Here is a 23,081-nt window from a genome sequence, read left to right on the forward strand (position 1 = left end):
GATTTCAGGAAGTATCTGCATGAAAACTTTAAATTTTCACCCATGAATATTCATGTGTGTTCAAAAGCATATATCTAACTCACCAAAACCACAATTCCATAAATGTTATTACTTGGAATTCTTCCAGGTAAAATTTTAAAAGGAGTTTATCGGAATTAAATTTTAAGAAAAAAAAAAGAAAGAAAAGCCAGCAATCATGCAGGTGCTGTACAGATGTGCCAGCAGTGGTGCTGGAGAATGTGGAGTGACAGAAGTGTAGGAACCCCTGGGAAGATGAGTTTGTGGCATCCCAGGATCTACAGAGTTCGGTATGTGCCAATTCTGTAGAAAGAAAGAGCTCTCAGCAGAAGAGAGATGGGTTCCTGAGTGAATGCGGGGAAATTTTGTGGCTAGGTACTGCTGGGCTCCTAGGAGAAACTAAGTCAGTGGTCTCATGGGGGTGACTTCTACAGCAATCTTGGAAGAAGCCCTGGACCTGGATTCATGGAGATGGAACATGGATACCACCAGCTGCACAGCCTCTGGGTGAAGGAAGCACGTCCCCACTGGGGAGCTCCAGACTGGGTGGGCCATTGCCCTGCCTGTCCCCAGCCTGCTCCTGATTCCTCCCATGTGTTCCCACAGGGCCTTCTGCTGAAGGGCCACAGAGGAACACCAGGCTGGGATGGATTCAGGGCAAGCAAGTCACTGTGCTGGGAAGCCCTGTGCCTGTGAACGTGTTCCTCGGAGTCCCCTTTGCTGCTCCCCCACTGGGATCCCTGCGATTTACGAACCCGCAGCCTGCATCGCCCTGGGATAACTTGCGAGAAGCTACCTCCTACCCTAATTTGTAAGACCAGGTTTGGGCCCACGGGTGTTTGTGACTCTGGGAGTGGCAGGAATGCAGGTCATGCAGCCCAGTGGGACAGAAGATGGGTTGGCACGGATGGGGGAGGAGGGAGAGAGAGGGCTTGAGACTCGGGCGAGTGGTTCGGTAATCCCCTGACTCCTAAACTGGCTGATGGCCAGGTCGCTGGAGGCATCTTTAAAAATATGCAGATTCTCCAAGCTCCCTTCTGAACTTTCTGAATCAGAATATCCCGAGCTGAGCCCAGGAAACTATTATCTGAATGCTCTTTAGAGACTCTGATCACCAGTCAGGTTTTTTAGAAGTGCTGAAATGGGCGTACTGAGTCCTTTGGTCAGAAGGGACTGTCTAGGTATCTTCTTGTGATACCTAGACAAGAAGCCTGGCCTCTATGGTGATACCTACTCACCCAAGCCTGGCCTCTACGGTCAGACTGGGTGAGGGTTTTATTGAGAAGAACCACACTAGAAGGGTGTTAGCTCCAGCTGTCAAAACTGTGCCTGATGCAATATCTGGCCCATGGTGAACTCCATAAATACCGTGGAATGAACATGTGGATGTGTCTCTGTGTCACAGGGACTCTGGGAGGTAAGGAGCTCCTGGTCACTGCAGATTTCCAAGCTCGGGTAGGTAACCAGTTACCAGGTTAATTGTGGAGGGGTGAGGTGAGACTTACTGGATGGGCAGTGAGACTTGAAAATCCCCTAGAATCTTCCAACTCTTTAGATTCTGTCAAGCTCTCAGGTTGGGTCACATGGGTTCCTGGCAGAAGAAATTCTGGTGCCAGGATATTCCCTAAGCCACAGAAGATGACCCCATGTGGTCCAAGGACTGAGGACATCAAACTGAAACTCATTTGTTTGTGCATTCATTCATTCATCCAACTAATATTCATTGAGAACCAACTTGATAACTGGCTCTCCATTAGGCTTGGGGACACCACAGGGGTTGAGTCACAGCTGTCCTCAGGATGCATGCAGAGGGGTGATGGTGGCATGAATGTAAACAGTAATTGACAGTTAAAATATAAGATGGCAAGGACAACCATTAGGGTGTCAGGGAAGGGTGCTGAGGGGAAACAAAGACCCACCTGGCCTAGCTTTGATGGGAAGTCAGAGACAGCTTTGCTGAAAGCGCTGAGGCCTGATCAACAACATACAAAGGGGCAAGGAGGCATAAACACCTGGCAGGAGAAGACGTGCAGCGATATTGCACACTATTCTATTAAGAATTGATTGCATACGCAGTATCGTAGAAGCATTCACATTTACAGCCTCGCTTAATCTTACGGTGTATCATGCTCTGTGCTGGTGCTCTGAGGTACAGAGGTGACTAAAACAGAGTCTTAGGCTTTTAGCTGCTCATAATTGAGCTGGGGATGATGATAACGCACACGCACAAGCTTAGGGCAAGTTCTGGAAAACAACACAGAGTAGGTGGGTGTTTCCGAAGAAGACGTATGGTAGAACTGGAGAAATCTCAGAAGGCTTCTGGGAGGAGGTGGCAAGTTGGAGTGAATCTGAAACAAAGAGAAGAATGTGAATATGCAGATATGGGGAGAGAGCAGTCGAGGCAAGGGCCCGGCTTGAGCAAAGCCTGGGTGCAGGAGTCTCCCTGCAAGTCTATCCCAGTTGGTTCCAGGTAGAGAGGCCTGGAAATGTTCCTTTGCTCATCTGGGGACAGAATAGGGAGCCACAGGGGCAAAGCCCTTGTTATTTGACTGTGTCCTGACCTCTACAGTTTGGGGAGTTGTTGGGCCAGCTTGGGTCGTTATGTGTGTCTATATTATGGTGGTGGCATAGGAGGGTGGTGTAGGCATGGGAGGGTGGTGGGAGTAATGGTGCAATTATTCTACACCATGTGCTTTCCTACCCAGGAACCAGATCAATGAGAATTATAATTGGCTTGCTTGTTTGTTTTGGAAACCATGGGAGTTTGGGCATGATTGGACTTTGTACCAGTAGCTGCCTCTTCTGCTCAGGCAGAGGAGACGGCCAGGCCTCCCTGCTGTCAGAAGAACTGGCCCTTCCCAGGCAAGTTTGCTGATAACTTTTTCTGAGGGTTTTCTCCTCTCCTTCTCCAAGGTGCCTCCAGAACTCAGAGTGGCTGCTCTTAGATCAACATATGCTCAAGGTGCATTACCCCAAATTCGGAGTGTCAGAAGACTGCCTCTACCTGAACATCTATGCGCCTGCCCACGCCGATGCAGGCTCCAAGCTCCCCGTAAGGCTACCTGCTGTGTGCTTCGGGCTCCAGCTAGCAGGACTCTGGCCTGGGATCCAGGCAGTGCAGCTACATGTCTGGAATTGGAACTACCCCCTGTTGGGTAAAAGGGAAATGTAATCACATCAACAATTTTTTTAAATCATTTGAATGATAGATTCACGTGATCAGTTTTTCTGACTGATTCTTTATTGGCAGTGCCTTAACTTTTAATTTTTATTTTGTTTGGTTTTCCCCTCTGTTGTGTATTTAGTGACCTGTAAGCTTTCAGAAAAGACACTGCTTAAAAGGAGTCTGACTTTTTTCTTAAATTTGAGGTATCTTTCTTCAAAAAGAATAATTTTATCCTCCAACTTTTCTGTTTATAATGAAGACAGTCAGGTAATCATGTTAAGTGTTTCATTTAAGAATATAAAATATCCCTGTGTCAGTGAGTGGGGGAAAGGCATGCTCTATTTTTTAGCCACACCCTCGCATCCTCTTCTCTTCCCCACGCCTCTGCCAGGGGAAACTGGCTGTCTTATATTGTAACAGTAACATCTTTTAAATGCTTGCTGTGTGCCAGGCACAGTACATCATCTGATTTAACTCCCACGCTAACCTGGTGGGTAAGGATGATTTCGACCCATTCCACAGATGGAGAAGATGAGGCACAGGAAGGGCATAAACGACTTGTTCCATGTTGTACACACAGTAGGTGCTAGATTCTGGCACCAAAGCCAGAGGTTTGTCCACCTCCCCTTTCCTCGGTGGCTTTCTTCTCTTTACCTGCCCCAAAGGCTGTAATCTCTAATATGACCTTAAGAAAGAGAATGGAATGGATTTGTTATTAAATATATAAATAGAGATAATGCTATTTGAATAATGTTTTATGTTCCCTGATCCCAATTTTTCTAATCAATAAAAATTCTACTCTTCCCTCTTTTTTTTTTTTTTTTGGAACAGAGTCTTGCTCTGTTGCCCAGAATGGAGTGCAGTTGTGCAAACTCGGTTCACTGCAACCTTCGCCACCCGGGCTCAAGGGATTCTTGTGCCTCAGCCTCCCAAGTAGCCGGGATTACAGGTGCCTGCCACCATGCCCGGCTAATTTTTGTTTAGTAGAGACAGGGTTTCACCATATTGCCCAGGGTGGTCTTGAACTCCTGAGCTCAGGCAATCCACCCGTGTCAACCTCCCAAAGTGTTGGGATTACAGGCGTGAGCCACTGTGCCTGACCCTTCTTCTTTCTCTTCCTTCTTTCTTCATTTTTCATCCTTTCTCCTCCTTCTCTTCCTCCTTCCTCCTTCTCCTTCTCCCTTCCTCTTCCTCTTTCTTCTTCTCGTTCTCCTCTTTTTCTCCCCCTCTCCTCCTCTCACCTCCTCCATTCCTATTTTCTCCCCTCTCCTCCCCTCCTCTCCTCTCTCTGAAGGTAGAGAGCTTTTCTCTGAAACACCTTGGGCTGGTTTTGCTCTTATACATGGCTTACAAAGGTTTCCATCTTCCCGTGGGCCACAGGCTCACTGGTATTTAGTGAACAATTTCTGAGCACTTGAAACTTGAAATGTGCTATTACTCATTGTTCTATGAGCTTTAGATGCAGAATTTTGCTTAAACCTCATGATAACTTCATAAGTGAGATACTTTCCTTCTTCACATTTTACAGATGAGAAAAATGAGGCTTAGGCTAAATAATCTTCCCAAGGTCACACAGCTAGTCAGTGGCAGAGCGGGGACTCAAACCGAGGCACTCAGGTGTCACAGCCCACATGCTTAACCCTGGGCCTTCTTCAAAAGACAAAACCTTGCACCCTGCTTAGCAAGTGGGACATTTATATTTTACCTTAAGAACGTGTGCCTCAAACTGCATGGGGAGGGGAGGTGGTGCCTGGTGGGCTGACTGGATGCTCCTCTCCCCTCCTCAGGTCTTGGTGTGGTTCCCAGGGGGTGCCTTCAAGACTGGCTCAGCCTCCATCTTTGATGGGTCTGCCCTGGCTGCCTATGAGGATGTGCTGGTTGTGGTCATCCAGTACCGGCTGGGAATATTTGGCTTCTTCACGTGAGTCTCTCCAAATGATGGACATCCCAGGTCCCCAAGGGGCAGCAGTGCAGTAACCATAGACAGTGCCCAGCAATCTAAGAAGGAGTGAGCCTTCTGGGACATTGAACAAAACTGGCCCTAATTACTTAGGTAATTTTTGCAGCTGTAGCAGATAAATCCCAAAATTTGGTGGCTTAAAACAATAAAAATCTCTTTCTCACTTGGGTAAAGTTTAATTGAGCATCCCTGATCGGCAGACATTCTTCCCCATGGTCAACCAGGGATCTGGCTCCTTACATCTTGAGCTCTGATGTGGATTCTCTAGGGCCCCGATCTTCTGCATTTGGCAGGTGGACCGAGAAAGCATGGAGGATCATGCAATGGAGGGTCTCCTGGCCCAGCCTGCAGGTGGCACTTGTCACTTCTGTTCACTCACCATTGGCAGAACTCAGTCACATGGCTACATCCAGCTGTAAGCGAGCTGCGGCCATGTAGCCCCACTGTGTGCCCTGGAAGAACAGGACACTGTTTGTGTGAGCAGTCAGTAGTGTCTACCTGAGCCTCACCCCAAGGCTTCTCTAATGCTCACTTGAGAATCATCACTCAATCACAGTGGCTTTCCTCCTCCAATCATGCCTAACATGTGCTGGGCTTTCACTGAACCAGCCATGGGGCTGTGCACTTGCCATGGATTATTTCAACTCATCATCAAAATAATCCTTCAAGGAAGGTTCTCTGTTGTTATTCTCTTTTCATGGCTGGAAAATGGAGGCCCAGAGAGGCCAAACAACTTCCCAGGGTCACAAAACAGAGCTAGGTCTCTTGACTGCTTCTATTATCCTGCCTAAGACATGACAGGAGAAGTCCTGATGAGGGTCCAATGTAAGCAAAGAGGAGAAGTGAGAGGTGGGGCCAGGATTACGCTTGTGGGTCACTGTCACATACTATGGGAAAGGCAGTAATGATTCAAATATGAATCCTGCCTTATAGAGGCTCCTGACTATGGGGGAGATAATGTAGGGGCAAAAATATCCACATTACCAAGAAGGACATGGTTAATTCTCTAACAGTGAGAGGCCGTGGGGCTGTGGAAACAGAGGAAGGAGTTGCAAGGGATCAGGGAGGCTTCAGGAGAGGGGTGGCATTGGAGTTGCACCAGAAGGATGTGGTTGGGTTTGAGGAGAACAGGTTCAGAGAACATGTGCTTGGCAAAGGGTGCTACCTGTGCAAAGGCTAGGAAGTTGGGAGGGAGGTAGCAACACATGGGGATGAAGCAATACTTTTGCAAACTGCACTGGGCCTGTAGCCCTGGAATGCGGCTCTGGGAGTGCTTTGCAGGCAGGAGAGTCTGATGGGGTGCCCCGAGCAGAGTAATTAAACTTCTAGCTGCTCTATATATTAGGATTCTGCATAAGATTCCTTTGGTAGAAGAGCTTTCATTAATTGTTTGTCGTATCTGGTTTTGATCATAGGTAGATGAAGCTACAGCAGGAGATGGATGCAGGAAGGCAAGGACAGGCCTGATAGGGAAAGGCCTTCATTGCCAGGCCATACATGGAGTTTGGGCTTTATCCAATACAGATTGAGGGACCAGGAGTACCTTTCTAAGAGCAGTGTACCAGGAACCTCACTCTGGAGCAGAGTGGAGGCTGAGCCAGGGGTGCCCAGCTGCAGATAGGGAGCCCCACTGGGAGGCACTGCCTTGATGAAGGCCATGGGGTCATTCAACCACAAAAGCAATAGCTAACATGTATATAACATGTGTATATGACATGCTTATTGTCTGCCTGGCACTGTCAATCTTCACAATCAGGTGGAGTGGGCACTATCATTATCCCCATTTTAGACATGAGAACCATTGAGGCAAAGCAGGTTAAGTGACTTGCCCAAGGTCACCCAGATAATAAGTGGCCAGGCTGTGAATCCTGTGCTCGAGAATGAGATAGTAACCACTAAGGTATAATGCTTCTCAGGATAAACAGAGATGGAGAAATGGGGACCAGGGTGGGAGCCACAGTAGAATGGAGGTAAAATTGGCAGGGCTTCACTCTTCTTGAGCGGGGTCCTGGGAGAGAGAAGGTGGAGTCAGAGCCAGCTCAGTGGTCATAGACAGTGGAGGGGACCCAGGGGAAGGAGCAGTCTGGGGAACTGGAAAATGGAAGGGAGTAGAATGTGCCCCAGGATGACGTGCACATATAGTGTCCTGCATGCATCTTTCGGTCTAGACATTTCTTTGGTTCTATGGCATTTCCACTTGTTTCATTTGTTCTTCCATTAATCCCATCCCGGGAAACATGCAATTGTGCAGGGGCAGCAGCGTGGGGGCGTGGGATCCCAAAACTGCAGCTTTCTAGCTCTTGGGCAAGGGGGTTTAATCTCTCTGTGCCTGAATTAAAGAGTTGATGTATCCATTGGTCTCCTGACAGCAGGCTCACAGGTTTAGTGGAAGGGAGTTGGCATGAGCTGCTGCTGTGGAGAAAAGCAGCCTCTGCCCAAACACTTCCCAGCAGAGAGGGAGCACAGGGTTGGGGGATAAACATTGCAGTCTCTCTCTAGCCCACCCTCATGGCACACAGCTGAGGCCTGGGTGATGTCATTCCTAGAGGTCAGCTTTTGGGGGGCAGGGCAGAGAAGGGTGGAGAAGACCCAAAGAAGCAAAGAGAGAAAAACCAGCACCACCTACCTCATAGGTGTGAGGGTTGTAGGAGTATTAGCCTTAAAGCCATTAGAACAGTGTCTGGTACATGCTGCAGCTGCTGTTATTGTTTTTTTTTTGTTTGTTTATTTTTTTATTTTTTTTGAGACAGAGTCTTGCTCTGCTGCCCAGGCTGGAGTACAGTGGCACGATCTCAGCTCACCGCAAGCTCCGCCTCCTGGGGTCATGCCGTTCTCCTGCCTCAGCCTCCCGAATAACTGGGACTACAGGCACCCGCCACCATGTCCAGCTAATTTTTTTGTATTTTGTTTTTTTAGTAGAGACGGAGTTTCACCATATTAGTCAGGATGGTCTCAATCTCCTGACCTCATGATCTGCCCACCTCGGCCTCCCAAAGTGCTGGGATTACAGGCATGAGCCACCGTGCCTGGCCTGTTATTGTTATTATGACTACTGTTAATTTAGTTTCATGGAAAATTCTGTGCTCAGGAAACCCTTGCTTTCTAGTACAGACCAACTCTCAGGAATGGATTCATAGATTCCAGACAAGCCTGGGCAACAAAGGATTCATGGATTGGGATTCATGGATTCTGAGGAACCTGTGAATACTTGAAATGGCACCTACAATATTGTATGTGCATTTTTCTTGGGTGCATAGCTTTCATCAAATTCTCAAGGAAATCCAAATCTCAGCAAAGTGTGAGAACTGAGCCCGGTTTCCCCAGCTCCTCCAGGCCTCTGACTCTCAGTCCCCTCCCCACTGACACCTGCCCACAGCCTCTGCTGAGAACTTCCAGGGCTGTGGGAAACACACTATGGCTGACTGAGAATTCTCACCCTGCCTCTTGTCCTCAGCACATGGGATCAGCACGCTCCAGGGAACTGGGCCTTCAAGGACCAGGTGGCTGCTCTGTCCTGGGTCCAGAAGAACATCGAGTTCTTCGGTGGGGACCCCAGCTCTGTGACCATCTTTGGCGAGTCCGCGGGAGCCATAAGTGTTTCTAGTCTTGTGAGTTCTCTGCTTTGTGATTTGAATGAATCTCAGTGCGGGAGGTTCCAAAAATGATGATGAGTCACTAACGTTTGATTGGTGTCTTCATATTGAACAAACACTTTAATACACATTGTCTTTTTCAAGCCTGACAACACATTATGAGTTAGGGGCTCAGTCTCATTTCATGGACAAGACAGCCATCACTGGGAAAGTTTAAATAAATCACCTAAGGTCACATAGTGAGTAATAATTTAAGGAAAATTCCCTTATATTTGTAGAGGAGAAACCCTAGTATTCAATTACCAGAGTGGTAATTAATTGTTTAATAGGAAACTCAGCTAAGGCATGAAATGCCAAAAGATGCATATAAATATTTTATTTTAATTTAAACCATAAAATCTATATTTCCTCACCAACAGTTGGATACAGGGCCTTATGTTTGCAGAGTTGGTCTGCTGACTCGAGTTCCAACATGGATTATCTTGCATAAACCACCTGCAAAATTCGCTGTCCTCAAATCGCAGTTTCAGTTTCTTTATAGTGGCACAAACTTAAAGATGCCTGCAAAGCAGTCTGACTTTAGCGCCTTTGGGATTTTTATACTTTTCCTGCAAATATTTTACTTCTTTCTTGTCCATACACAATTTGACCGCAATATATATATAGACATGTATATCTATATATCTATATCTATATCTATATATCTGTATAGCATATATATATATACACATTCACACACATATATGGTTTTTTGTTTTGTTTTGTTTTGAGATGGAGTTTTGCTCTTGTTGCCCAGGCTGGACTGCAATGGTGCAGTCTAGGCTCACCACAACCTCCACCTCCCGGGTTCAACCGATTCTCCTGCCTCAGCCTCCTGAGTAGCTGGGATTACAGGCATGTGCCACCATGCCCAGTTAATTTTGTATTTTTAGTAGAGATGGGGTTTCTCCATGTTGGTCAGGCTGGTCTCGAACTCCCAACTTCAGGTGATCCACCCGCCTTGGCTTCCCAAAGTGCTGGGATTACAGGCGTGAGCCACCATGCCCAGTGACAGCAATATGTTTTTTTGAGACAAGGTCTCACTCTGTTGCCCAGGATGGCAAGCAGTGGGGCGATCATAGTTCATTGCAGCCCAAACTCCTGGTCACAAGCAATCATCCTGCCTCAGCCTCCCAAGGAGTTAGGACTACAGGCATGCGCCACCACGCCCAGCTAATTTTTTTTTTTTGAGATGGGGTCTAGCTATATTGCCCAGGATGGTCTTGAACTTCTGGGCTCAAGTGATCCTCTTGCTTTGGCTTCCCAAAATGCTGGGATTACAGGCATGAGCCACTATGCCTGGCCCGACAGCAATATTTTTTAGCCATCCTTTATCAATAATTTTTTTCCAGACATAATTTGATTTTCTTTGTACACATACAGTTCATTTGTTCTCATGATATTTCATTGATTATGTAATTACAATAACAAGTGAAACTGACAAAACAGGTTTGGAAGCAAACACACTTGATTCTTGGCAAGTAACTGGTGAGAAGAAAAATGTACAGAGGTGTTAGAAAATGGTCCATTGGCTCAGAATGGTCAGCATTTCCTTGGCATCAGTTGGCAGGTTAATCGCAGAAATCAGTAACATGGTGGTGAGTTAAGAGAGCTTCTGCTGAATAGCACTTGACAATATATGTGGTCTTTTTACATCTTCAAAATTACCTTCTAAGGTGGCTTATATTAACCTAACTTTTCATATATTATAACAACCATTATTTCATGAGCAAAATTTGACCAGACTCTCTGTGAAGAGTTCTATGTTTATTACTTCCCCTGCTCCTCACAACAGTTTTGTGATATGGGCTCAATTTTTACTCCAGTTTTACAAGGGAGTCAACTGATACTTAGAAATATTAAGCAACTTGGCTGGGTGCGGTGGCTCCCACCTGTAATCCCAGCACTTTGTGAGGCCGAGGTGAGTGGTCAGGAGATTGAGACTATCCTGGCCAACATGGTGAAACCCTGTCTCTACTAAAAATACCAAAATTAGCTGGGCGTGGTGGTGCGCACCTGTAATCTCAGCTACTCTGGAGGCTGAGGCAGGAGGATCACTTGAACCTGGGAGTCAGAGGTTGCAGTGAGCTGAGATCGTGCCACTGCACTCCAGCCTGGCCACAGAGCGAGACTCCATCTCAAAAAACAAACAAACAAAAGAAATAAAGAAATATTAAGCAACTCGTCCGAGGTTACCTAGGTAGGAAGTGAAGGAACTAGAAATCACATGCCTGAACATTTGACATCAAAGTCCATGAAGAACCAGAGGCTCAGAGAGGTTAAGTAACTTGCCCAAACCTTCACAGCTAGTCCTTTAACCCGCAAGCCAGGGCTTTTTTCCCCTCTAAGCTTAGAGCTTTTAAGGAGGCTTCCTGGGAAGGTTTCTTTGAAGAGGGATGAATGGTATGTGTGTCGGTGGGGAGTAACCTTTCTTGGGTCTTCTGTGTTCTCTCTCCAGATACTGTCTCCCATGGCCAAAGGCTTATTCCACAAAGCCATCATGGAGAGTGGGGTGGCCATCATCCCTTACCTGAAGGCCCATGATTATGAGAAGAGTGAGGACGTACGTATACTGTTAACACCTTGCCAGCTTCCTCTCCTCAGTTAGCAGAGAATGTGGTCAGGCACCTTCTCACCATGTGTTTGGCTTTCCTTAGTGACCATGCCCAAGGAACCTCATGCTGGCCAAAGGTGAACCTTTTTCCTCCATAAAAGGTCTGGTTCAACAGGAAATGGGTCTAACTACACAATGCCACACCACTGGTGTGCACAAGTGTGTGTGTATGTGTGTTATGGTTCTTAAGTCTTACCCTTTATTCTTTGCTTGTGATAGATAACTCAGTCCCCTGTATCCTGTACAGTTCTTCTGTGCCTATGCTACTCTACTGGGAATGAATACCCAGGACATTTTGTTAAGAAAGATTCAGAGGCTGTTTCCAGCTCAGTGGGAAATAATGCTGTGACTGATTAATGTTGTCTGGCATGGGATTATAAGGGGCACCTATCCCACGATATTTGTCATCTGTCTCTTGTCTTAATTATCTACTAGATAGTGAGGCCCTAGAGACGAGGATCTCTCTGTCCTTCAGGCCCCCAGCATAATACCTGGTATATATCAGGCAGCCATAAATGTTCTGGATGAATGAGTTAACGAATGAGCTGTTTCATTCAATGCATATTAATTAAGCACTGGGCTGTGGAGTCATCTCTTGAGTATTAATCATTTCTGTGGTAAATTTTCTTAAACATCTTACAGAAAGTAACAGTATATACCAAGAGCAGAAACACAGAGTCATAAAATTGTAAAAAAAAATACCCTCAATACACAGAAATATTGATTTTGGTAACATTCTCCATAAAGCTATTTTCAGTTTGGGCATATATTTATTCATTTGACACACATCACTGAGTGCCCACTATTTTCCCTGCTCTGTTAGAACTTTGGGATTTATCAGTGGAGAAAGCATTTCCTAAATTTGAGGGCAATATAATCTTTTTATCACCTATCCATAGATAGGATTAAATCCTGGAATCCATGGTTAGGTTTGGGAAGTGGTCCCGCAATTGTACCAGACTACACATGCTTGCACGTTTTCCCAAGGAGAGGGTCTGTAACTTTGATTGGATTCTCAGACTATCCATGACTCGCAGAAGATTAAGAACCACCACTTTCAGGGAGTGAGTTCTACAAATACGGAGGTTCAGTGACAAGGAAAGCAGATGTTCAGCAATGGGCCAGGCATGGAAGGTGGGGAACATTGAGCTTACAGGAGATTGGATGAGGAAGGGATTTCTGGGGGCTGAAATGCCCTGAAAGGACATCGTGGAGGGAAGGAGCTGGGCCTTAAAGAATGAGAAGGATTTGTATAGAGGCAGGGAAAAAGACAGGTAGGACATTCCAGGCTGTGAGTGGGCCTGGGGCTTGGGTAGGGCTGACAAGCTGAGAATCTGATCTGGAGTCCTGCCTCTACTGACAGTGAAGGAGCTTCCAAAGCTGCTCCTCGCTCTTGGTGTTTGTCTTCATTCAGCACCTCAAGGTTGGGCTTCTAGATTCCAGAGGGGCAAAGTACCACTGCAGCCAAGCTCACAGGACTGATCTCTTTGTGACCAGGAATCTTGATTCCATTCCACGGCCACAGACTGACAAACTCCCATCTCCAGTTGTGGTGTTTACTAAAGATGACAAGGAGAGCCAGGCAAGAGACTGAGGGTGATGCAGTGGGAAACTGTCCACATGTGCACCTTCCATTATAGGGGCATGGGTCTAGGCAGTGGTAGCAGGACGGACTCATATATGGAGGGCCAGCCTGTGGCTGATTGGAGGGCATTTTCAAGCTTTTGTTTTCCTAGATGCTTTCAATATCGTGCTCTAACTCGGTCCTTCTCTACAAAATAGCTGCAGGTGGTTGCACATTTCTGTGGTGACAATGCATCAGACTCTGAGGCCCTGCTGAGGTGCCTGAGGACAAAATCCTCCAAGGAGCTGCTGACCCTCAGCCAGGTGAGGACAGAGGAGGCAGTTTTGGGGGCAGGCTTGCCCTTTGAATGGAGAGATGAACAAATCCTACCCCTCTGTTATTTATTTGAATTTGGAACATAGAAAAGAGGAGGATTGGGGTACTTGGTAACAGCAGTAAAAAAAATAAGTAGGGTTATAGAACCCTTGTAGGTAATTTAAGAAAATTGTTGAGGCAGGGGTGCAACTTAGCCTGGAGAAGATTGAGCAAAGTAAAAGGCTTGTCTCTAAGTCCCTGAAAGCATCTCACTGGAGAGAAGGACCACACTTGTTATGCATGCTTCCAGAAGCTGAAGTCAAAATCAAGGCTGGACGTTCTGTTAGAAAGTCATTTTAGTTTTGTGTAACTGAAAAGTTTTCAGTTGTCTGGAAAAGGACTGGGCTCCTTTAGAAGGTGGTGAGATGCACACCTCTCCAGGTATTCAAGGAAAATCTAGCTGACCACTGACAAACTTTCAATCAGTGACAGTTAATTGGACCGGATGATCTTTTATGTCCCTTCCAATCTTGAGAGCCTTTGATGACAGTCTTTGAATGGACAAGATCATTATCTTTCAGATTTCAACATTTTCTAGTTATGTGGTGTGTACTGAATGTCCACTCTGAGCCATGCTAGACTCAGTGAAATGGATAATAAGTCCTGGACCTGATGTTGTGTCGAACTCTTTCATGTGCTCCTTTCTACCCAAATCTCAAAACAGAAACCTAAAGAAATCATGATTAGGGCTGAGTGTTGCTTTCTGAGACCCAAAAAATATCCAGGCATGTCCAAGGCACTGTGTCTCAGGGAGACACCTACAGTATCCTACAACCCCTACAGTCCTGACCACTCCATCTACCACAGTTTTTCCCTTTGCATTTGGCCAGTTGAACATGCAACTCAAACTTGAACATGCATCAGGATCACCTGGAGGACCGGCTACAGAAGATTTCTGGGCTACACCCCCACCCCAGAGTTTCTTATTGAGGAGGCTGAAGTGGGCCTGAGAATGTGCATTTCTAACAAGTTCCCAGATGATGCTGATGCTGCTGGTATAGGAACCACACTTTGAGAATCTCTGGGCTAGGCTGTATTAGTCGCTTCTCATGCTGCTAATAAAGACATACCTGAGGCTGGGTAATTTATAAAGGAAAGAGGTTGAATAAACTCAGAGTTCCACATGGCTGGGGAGGCCTCACAATCATGGTAGAGGGTGAAGGAAGAGCAAAGGCACATCTTACATGGCGGTGGGCAAAAAAAAAGCTTGTGCAGGGGAGCTCCCCTTTATAAAACCATCAGATCTCATGAGATTTATTCACTATCATGCAAACAACATGGCAAAGATCTGCCCCCTACCTCTCACCGGGTCCCTCCCACAACATGTGGGAATTATGGGAGCTATAATTTGAGATTTGGGTGGGGACACAGCCAAACCATATCACAGGCCACTGTTTTTCTTGGTAGATATTATTATTATTCCCATTTAACAGATGAGAACATAAGGCACAGACAAGTTTAGCCCCCTTGCACAAGTACGTTGCAGAGCTGCCAGGGACTGATATATTGAGCTGGGCCCATAGTGTTTGTTTTTACTTTTTAAGTGCATTTAAGCCAGTGCTAGACTGGGTTGGCTTTGCTTGGCCAGGATTTGGGACAGCAGATTTTGTGGACAGAAATAGCTGATGATTTTTTTTCTTCCTTATTACAGAAAACAAAGTCTTTCACTCAAGTGGTTGATGGTGCTTTCTTTCCTAATGAGCCTCTAGATCTATTGTCTCAGAAAGCATTTAAAGCAATTCCTTCCATCATCGGAGTCAATAACCATGAGTGTGGCTTCCTGCTGCCTATGGTAAGAATTCTGGCTGTCCATACTGCCACTCCCTCAAACCATGATGTAGCTCTTGGCTTCAACAGCTGGGCATTTCCACAGAAGACATCAGGTATTGTAAGTGCTGGAGCCCACCAGCCAAGCACACAGTGATCACCTTTCCTCTCTCTGAAAGAGGGCAAATGAGGACCAGGCCAGTCACAGCAAGTGTCTGCCTTGCTTCTCATTGTGATGAGATTTAGGGTGGAAGAAACAACTATATAAAAAGGAAAGAGGGGATGGGTCCATTTGGTCTTTGTTCAAACAATATTATAAATGATCGTTTCCAAAAAATGCAGTTACCACTAAAGAGCTGACATTCAGATAGGTTTGAAAAACTTCAGTCCTTTAAATTTTTCAAGTCCCGCCTTGGTTCTGGCATTTTGACATCCTAGAATGCTAAGGTTGTATAAGTTGCAAAATTGTTAAATCATTTTATTTATTCAACAAGTATGTACTGAGCATTTATTAGAGGCTTATAAAAACAGCATACCAGTTTTCTGGGAGCTTACACTCTGGTGGGGAGAGACAGATGAGACACAAAGTTGAGAAGATGATTTCAGAGTGATAGATGCTATGAATGACACAAGTGGGGAGAGAAGGTATCTTTAGAGAGGATAACAGGTGGTCAGGAAAGGCTCTTCTAGGGAGAGATTGTTGAGCTGAGGCCCAGGTGCTGGGAAAGACCCATGATTTTTTGATTCTGTGGCATAGGAAGACTCTCTTCTTTGGAAATAAACTTTTCATCTGTCCTCAGAAGAGTGGAGACTTCAAATTCCTAATACTGTTGAAGCTCATTTATATAGATTGACTTCCTTATTTTAAGTTGGAGGAAATAGGGTTAAGAAATAAAGAGGTATGTCAAATTACAAAGCTAGTTGTTGGCTGTCTAGAACCAGAGTCCCAAGTTCATTGAGTTGTGAAAGCATGTTCTGCCATTATTAATTTGACCCCCAGGGCAATGTTTTGAAGTGGGACTAGGGATTTTTGTCCTCATGTTGCACATGAGGCCACTGAATCACAGTTCATGGCTTAAGTAAGGCCTTTCAGTGGTTTCTGGGTGTGTGTTAGAAAGAAGAAGGCAGGTGCTAGTGATGACAATCACCACTGTAACTACTGTAACCAGTTCCCCAGTGCCTTCCAGTGCCAAGCACAGGCCATCCAAGCAACAACGTGAAAACAGACATGATTTTCCCTATTTTAAAGAAACTGAGGCTCAGAGCAGCTAAAGTGGATTTCTAACATTTCCCAGCTAGTAAGGAGACAGGGGTGTATAATTTTTATGCATTTAGGCTCTGCCTTTTTAATTTAATTTAATTTAATTTAATTTTTGAGTCGGAGTCTCACTCTGTTGCCGAGGCTGGAGCGCAGTGGTGTGATCTTGGCTCACTGCAACCTCCACCTCCTGGATTCAAGTGATTCTCCTGGCTCAGCCTATCGAGTAGCTGGGATTACAGGCACCCACCACCATGCCCAGCTAATTTTTTTTTTGTATTTTTAGTAGAGACGGGGTTTCACCATGTTGGCCAGGCTGGTTTCCAACTCCTGACCTCAGGTGATCCACCCGCTTTGGCTTCCCAAAGTGCTGGGATTACAGGCATGGGCTGGTGCCCAGCCTAGGCTCTCCCTTTAAATACCGAGTTCTCTGCTTACCTGCTGTGTGATATTAGGGGAGTTGCCCACCCTCTCTGAGCTTCCATTCCTTCATCTGTGAAATAGGGCTAATCTTAGCACCTGCTTCACAGTTCTACATCAAACAGCCTGGCATATAGTCAGTGCTCAGTAAATGCTAGATATTGGAGTTATTCAAGTGACAGAATTTGCAGAGCTCAAAAGCCTGTGTGGGTGCTGGAATTCCATGTGAATTTGCAGTTAAACCCATTGCTAGGTGTTAGAGACCACAGGAAATCCCCAAGAAACAAATCCCAGCTCCTTCATGTACAGATAAGGTTTTTAGTAGTTAAAATATACTTGTGGGTAATTTAAATGACTCTGAGGATTCCCTGAGATTCCAGGAGACAGGTATGGCCCTAGTATTAATTTAAGTATTGGCCCTAGTGAATCATTACCCCAAGATTTTCAGCAGAAAACATACCAACAAAATTCCTTTGTCAAGTGGATAGCATTTCTGCTGCCTCAGGTTTTAAAGCTGTAATTTTGCCAGAAAGTGGTAATTTAACAAATAATCACATGAAGCACTTACTATATACCAAGTACCATTGTAAGAGCTTTACAAATATCAACTCACTAAGTTCTTATCACCACCCTCGTGGGAGGTACTTGTTGCAAACTCCATCTTACAGATGAGGAGCCTGAGGCAGGAAGAGTTGAGTCCCTTGCCAAGTTCTCAGCTGGTGAGGGCAGCGCAGGAAGCCTGTGTTTTCAGTCACCAGCCTCACCACCACTGCCTGACCTCCCACTGTGGCTTCTCTTCTTTGTGGCCCCACTCACAAAGGTCTTTAGAAGGAGAACAACAAACACTAGTTTGGAAATTTTCTGGCTTCTCTTTGAACTTGGTGTCAAAGCCAAGTTGGGGCCTCTTAGGCAGTCAGGGCTGCCATAATAAAATACCATAGACTGGGAGGCTTAAACCACAGACATTCATGTTCTCACAGTTCTAGGTGCTGGAAGTCCGAGATCAAGGTGCTGATATCACTTTGTGTGTCTAAACTTTCTTTTCTCATAAGGACATCAGCCAGATTGGATTAGGACCCACTCTAACAGCTGCATTTTAACATAATCACCCCTTTAAAAGTACTATCTCCAAATACTCGCATTCTGAATTGCAGGGGGTTAAGGCTTCAATGTGTGAATTTTGAGGGGGCCACAGTTAAGCCCCTAATGGGAGCCTTCCCACAAGGTGGCCACTCGGGCCCCACAAAGCTGCAGGTGGAACGACAAGGAACAGCTGCCTTTTATCAAAAGTGAGAAGAAATTAACTATCTGACAAGCACACTGAGGCCACTTCCACACATGGCTGCTTGGGCTTGAGGACTCCTTATCCAGCTTCCCCTGTGAAAGTCAGCTGCCCAGGCCCTCGGGGAGATGGGTTTACCTTCTGATGACCAGATGGCTTACAGAGGGCACTGCTTCTCTCCACAGAAGGAGGCTCCTGAGATCCTCAGTGGCTCCAACAAGTCCCTTGCCCTCCATCTGATACAAAACATCCTGGTGAGTAGCTTGGGAGGCTGCAGTACTCCAGAGACACATGCACTTAACAGATAGCCCTGGGTCACACTCAGCAGGAGAAGCCAAGGGCACAGACACTCCTCACTCACTCAGTCATTCAATAGACCTTTACTAAGCATAGGTGTATTAGTCCACTCTTGCACTGCTATTAAGAAATACCTGAGCCTGGGTAATTTATAAAGAAAAGAGGCTTAATTGGCTCATAGTGCTGCAGGCTGTACAGGAAGCATGATGCTGGCATCTGCTCAGCTTCTCAGGAGGCCTCAGCAAACTTACAATCATGTTGGAAGGTGAAGGGGAAGAAGGCAGGTCTTACAGGGCCAGAGCAGGAGGAAGAGAGAGAGGGAGGAGGTGCCACACACTTTTAAACAACCAAATCTCATGAGAACGCTATCATGAGAACAGCACCAAAGGGATGGTGCTAACCATTCATGAGAAACCGCTCCTACGATCCAATCACCTCCCATCAGGCCCCGCCTCCAACATTAGGGATTACAATTCAACATGTGATTTGGTGGGGGACACAGGTAGAAACTATATCAATAGGCACACAAACCCAATCCACAATCCCCAACCTGGAAGAGCTCCAAAAACCCAGAGGCTTTTTGTAACCCACCCAGCAGCCAAACCAGACCTTGACTGATTTGTGTCTATCAGTCATTTTTGTTCCCATACATTTATTCATTTTATTTATTCCACTATTCAGATGTTTCTCTGTGGATGCATTAATGTGGGTGTTGGGGTGTTTCCCCCACCCTGAGCCTGTGTCATAACATGCGGCATAGGTGCTACATTATCTACCTACAGTCTGAAAAGCTCTGAATGCTGAAACAAACATGAGACTGGGGACCTGTATTCACTACACATGAGCCAGGCATCAGGCCAGGTTCTGCAAGACTGGTCATTTACTCATTCATTCACTCATTTATTGTTTCATCACTAATTCATTCATTCACTGCACAAACTTAGCAGTATCTGGTCTTACTCTAGACACTAGGATATAGAGATGGATTGTTTTCCTTCCTTTCTTTTCTCCTTTTTCCATCTTCCTCTTTCTCCATAAACATTTATTCAGTGTGGACTCAGTGCCAATGTTCATTTTGTTCACTTGTCCATGGAACACATGTTTAGTGAGAGTCCACATGCCCCTGCACTTCCCTGGGCACTGGGGTGCAATGTGGGGTGGACAGAGATGACAAGACACTTCAATACAATACACACGAAGCACAGGAATGTCCAAGGCCTTGTGGTGCCCACAGAAGGGGACAGGTGGCTCTCTTGGGGAGAAGGGTTTGGAGGATTAATGGAGCTTGTCTGGTGATGGAAGGGGTGGGTGGAGAAACTGGGAAGAACCAAGAGGACCAACTGGGAGCAGAGGGGTGTGAAGAGATCAGCTGAGGGTTGGCTGCAGCAGGAGAGAATGCTTTCAGCTGTTGTAAGCTATGTAATGAGCATAGACTTCATCCTAAAGATGGAGAACAGAAGGAAGAAGCCCTCTGAAACTGGGCATGGTGGCTCACATCTGCAATCCCAGCACTTTGGGAGGCCAAGGCAGGAGGATTGCTTGAGCCCAGAAGTTCAAGAACAGCCTGGGCAACACAGGGAGACCTTGTCTCTACAAAAAAATAAAAAAATTAGCCAGGGCTGGTGGTGTGCATTTGTGGTGCCGGCTACTTGGGAGGTCAAGCAGGATTGTTGAGCCTGGGAAGTTGAAGCTGCGGGATCTCGCCACTGCACTCTAGCCTGGGTAACAGAGCGAGAGACTCTGTCTCAAAAAAAAAAAAAAAAAAGAAGAAGGGAAACAGAAAGAAACACTACAGGCAGATATCCCTCAGGCCCCCTTGGTGGAGGGATGTTTGACGAGTTGCAGCTGTCTGATGATGAATTGGGACTAAGGTTTGAGAGATATTGATGATATAAGTTATACAGTGGAATTCTCAGGTGGATTGGAGATGGCCTCATGGAGAAGATGCTCATTGATCTGAGCCTTAGGGGAGGGGAAAAACTGAGCAGAAGGACATTTCAAGTAGAGTGGGAAGTAGGTTGTGCGGGAAAGTGCAAGAGGAATGGAAGGGCATGTGTTTCTCCTAGGCACGGTAGCATGCTAGGGGCTGCTTTTTAAACAGTAAGTAGTTCTCTGATGCAGAAGTCATAGCCTTACCCCAGAACCCTAGGATTTTGCACGCTGACTGTCCTATGGGGACTCACCTGAGACTCCACACAGCATCTATACCCATCTTGGACACCTCCAGAACCATGGAGTCTGCTGGTTATATGGCGAAAGAGGCCAGGCCCTTACACCATAGACTGGACATACTGCAGAGGCCTCCATTGCTCTGGGCTGATTAAAAACCACCAGCCTCCTGAGGACCCAATAAATGAGTCTGAGCAGTATTCCCCAATGTGGTGTACACTTCCTCACCTCCAAATTCCAAAGAAACCCATCAAGGGCTGCTGTCTTAGTGGTAGGGGTTTGAGCTGCAACACCTTTCCAGCATTTCCTAGAGCACCAGATCCCTGAATCTTCATGGAATTTACCATGCACTCTCTGCCATTAGTGCCTAGGGAAAGTTGAGAGGGAGAAGCCTGGGAGGCAGGCTGGTGCCAGGTCAGAGAAGCATCAAATGTCCTATTAAGGCACTCAGCAATGGGGCCTGGGGGAACCAACAGGACCAAAGAACTGCTCTGGGCCAAGCAGCATACTTTTCTCTTCATATCTCATATAATCCTCCACATCCCTACAGAGGAGGAAACTGAGGCTCCAAGAGACCAACTAGCTTAGGTAAGATAATAGCTAAGGGCTGGAGGCAGCACTGGTACCAGGAGCAGGGCTGGTTTCATGGATGTTCTGCCTGTGTAGTCACAGAGGACCTTGTTGCTCAGAAGAGTCCTACATTTGGTTTAATGCTCAGCTGTTACCATCTTGAAATTCTTAATGATTTTTTGAACAAGGAGTTTATGTTTTTACTTTGCACTGAGCTCCACAGATGATGCAACCAGTTCTGCCCAGGAGTGACTCATTCTGAGACATGAGAGAGAGGCCTGTGGTCAGGAGCATGGGATTTGGATGCGAATAGACTTGTGAAAGAATCATGGTTCTTCCAGTTGGACCCAACTACTTCACCTCTCTAAGCCTCAGTTTCTTAATCTGTGAAACGGGGCTAGTTTTGATACTTGCATCATAGGGTTGCTGTGTGGGTTAAAGGAAGCAATGTGGGTAAAGCATTCAGAATCATACCTGCACAGGTGAGTGTTTAACATGTTGGCCATTGTGGTTGACCTGGATCTCCTAGGACTACAATTTTTTTACAGCACATCCCGCCTCAGTATTTGCACCTTGTGGCTAATGAATACTTCCATGACAAGCACTCCCTGACTGAAATCCGAGACAGTCTTCTGGACTTGCTTGGAGATGTGCTCTTTGTGGTGCCTGCACTGATCACAGCTCGATATCACAGAGGTGAGTCTCTGAGCACCCCGCTCCAGGACCACAGCCCAGTGAGGCTGGTGGCCACGGAAATCCACATTGTCTACTGACCGGCTGCCTTCTCTGCCTCTGTTCCCTCATGGAGAGGGCATTCCCAGGTGTGTTTGGATGGAAACATGCCATGGGGACCTATGTCATTCACCTGCCTTTCAGAGTTTGGGAATGTTGATCAGTTGTTTCTGTTTCTTCCTCTTCTTCAGGACCATGTAGAAAATTTTCATCTCCCTATAATTTTCTGGGCGCTGTCCCCAATGATTTTTTCTTTCTAGAAATGTCTTCCCCAACATCCTAGCCATACATAGTAATGGAACAAACATTATAGCTATAAGGAGTAATGGAACTCCTAAAGTAATAGACTTTAAATCAACTATTTTAAATGCAGCCAAATACTCCGTAACATTAGATTCCACATTCTTCTCAAGTGCACATAAAACATCCTCCAGAATAAACCATATGTTAGGTCATCAAACAAATCCCAGTAAATGTAAAAGGATGGAAATCATGCAGAGTATCTTCTTCAACCACAGGGAATGAAATTAGAAATCAGTAACAAAAGGAAATCTGGAAAATTCACAAATATTTATAAATGAAATGGCATACTCTTTTTTACATTTTGAAAATTGTAGTTAAATATGCTTAATAAAAAATTTACCATTTTAACCATTTTAAGTGTATAGTTCAATGGTATTAAGTACATTCATATTGTTATACAACCATCACTGCTATACATCTTCAGAACGTTTTTATCATCCCAAACTGAAAATCAGTACCTATTAAAAATAACTCTCCATCCCTCCTTCCCCCAGACCCCAATAACCACCATTCTACTTTCTGTCTCTATGACTGACTTTTTAGTTACTTTAGTGACTTTAGTTACTCAGTGTAAATTGAATCATTCAATATTTGTCCTTTTGTCTGGCTTATTTCACGTAGCATAAGATCTCAGGATTCCTATATGCCGTACTATACATCAGAATTTCCTCCTTTTTTAAGGTGGAACATTAATGGAACATTAAGGAATAATGTTCCATTCTATGTATATATCACATTTTGTTTATCCATTTATTCATTAATGGACATTTGCGTTGTTTCCACCATCCGGCTATTGTGCAAGGAACAATTGGCTATTGGCTACAATCGGCTATTGGCTATAATGCTGCAACGAACATAGTTGTAGAAATAGCTGTTCAAGTCCCTGTTTTCAGTTATTTGGGGTATATGCCAGAGGCAGAATTGCTGGATCATATGTAATTCTATGTTTAATTT

General features: G+C 45.6%; 1 protein-coding gene across 2 annotated transcripts in view; it reads left to right on the plus strand.

The window, feature by feature from the left end:
• The window catches only part of CES5A (carboxylesterase 5A), a 29,911-nt gene that overhangs the window by 1,419 nt on the left and 5,411 nt on the right, over positions 1-23,081 (plus strand). For both annotated transcript variants that reach the window (XM_003263063.2, XM_003263064.2), the window contains exons 2-10: positions 625-829; positions 2,932-3,070; positions 4,972-5,105; positions 8,599-8,752; positions 11,235-11,339; positions 13,173-13,277; positions 14,981-15,121; positions 18,242-18,310; positions 21,641-21,788. In XM_003263063.2, the coding sequence (XP_003263111.2) occupies positions 625-829; positions 2,932-3,070; positions 4,972-5,105; positions 8,599-8,752; positions 11,235-11,339; positions 13,173-13,277; positions 14,981-15,121; positions 18,242-18,310; positions 21,641-21,788 (1,200 nt within the window). The remainder of the gene's footprint in view (positions 1-624; positions 830-2,931; positions 3,071-4,971; positions 5,106-8,598; positions 8,753-11,234; positions 11,340-13,172; positions 13,278-14,980; positions 15,122-18,241; positions 18,311-21,640; positions 21,789-23,081) is intronic.

Source organism: Nomascus leucogenys, chromosome 2, assembly GCF_006542625.1.
Source record: "Nomascus leucogenys isolate Asia chromosome 2, Asia_NLE_v1, whole genome shotgun sequence".
In the NCBI taxonomy this organism is placed as follows: domain Eukaryota; kingdom Metazoa; phylum Chordata; class Mammalia; order Primates; family Hylobatidae; genus Nomascus; species Nomascus leucogenys.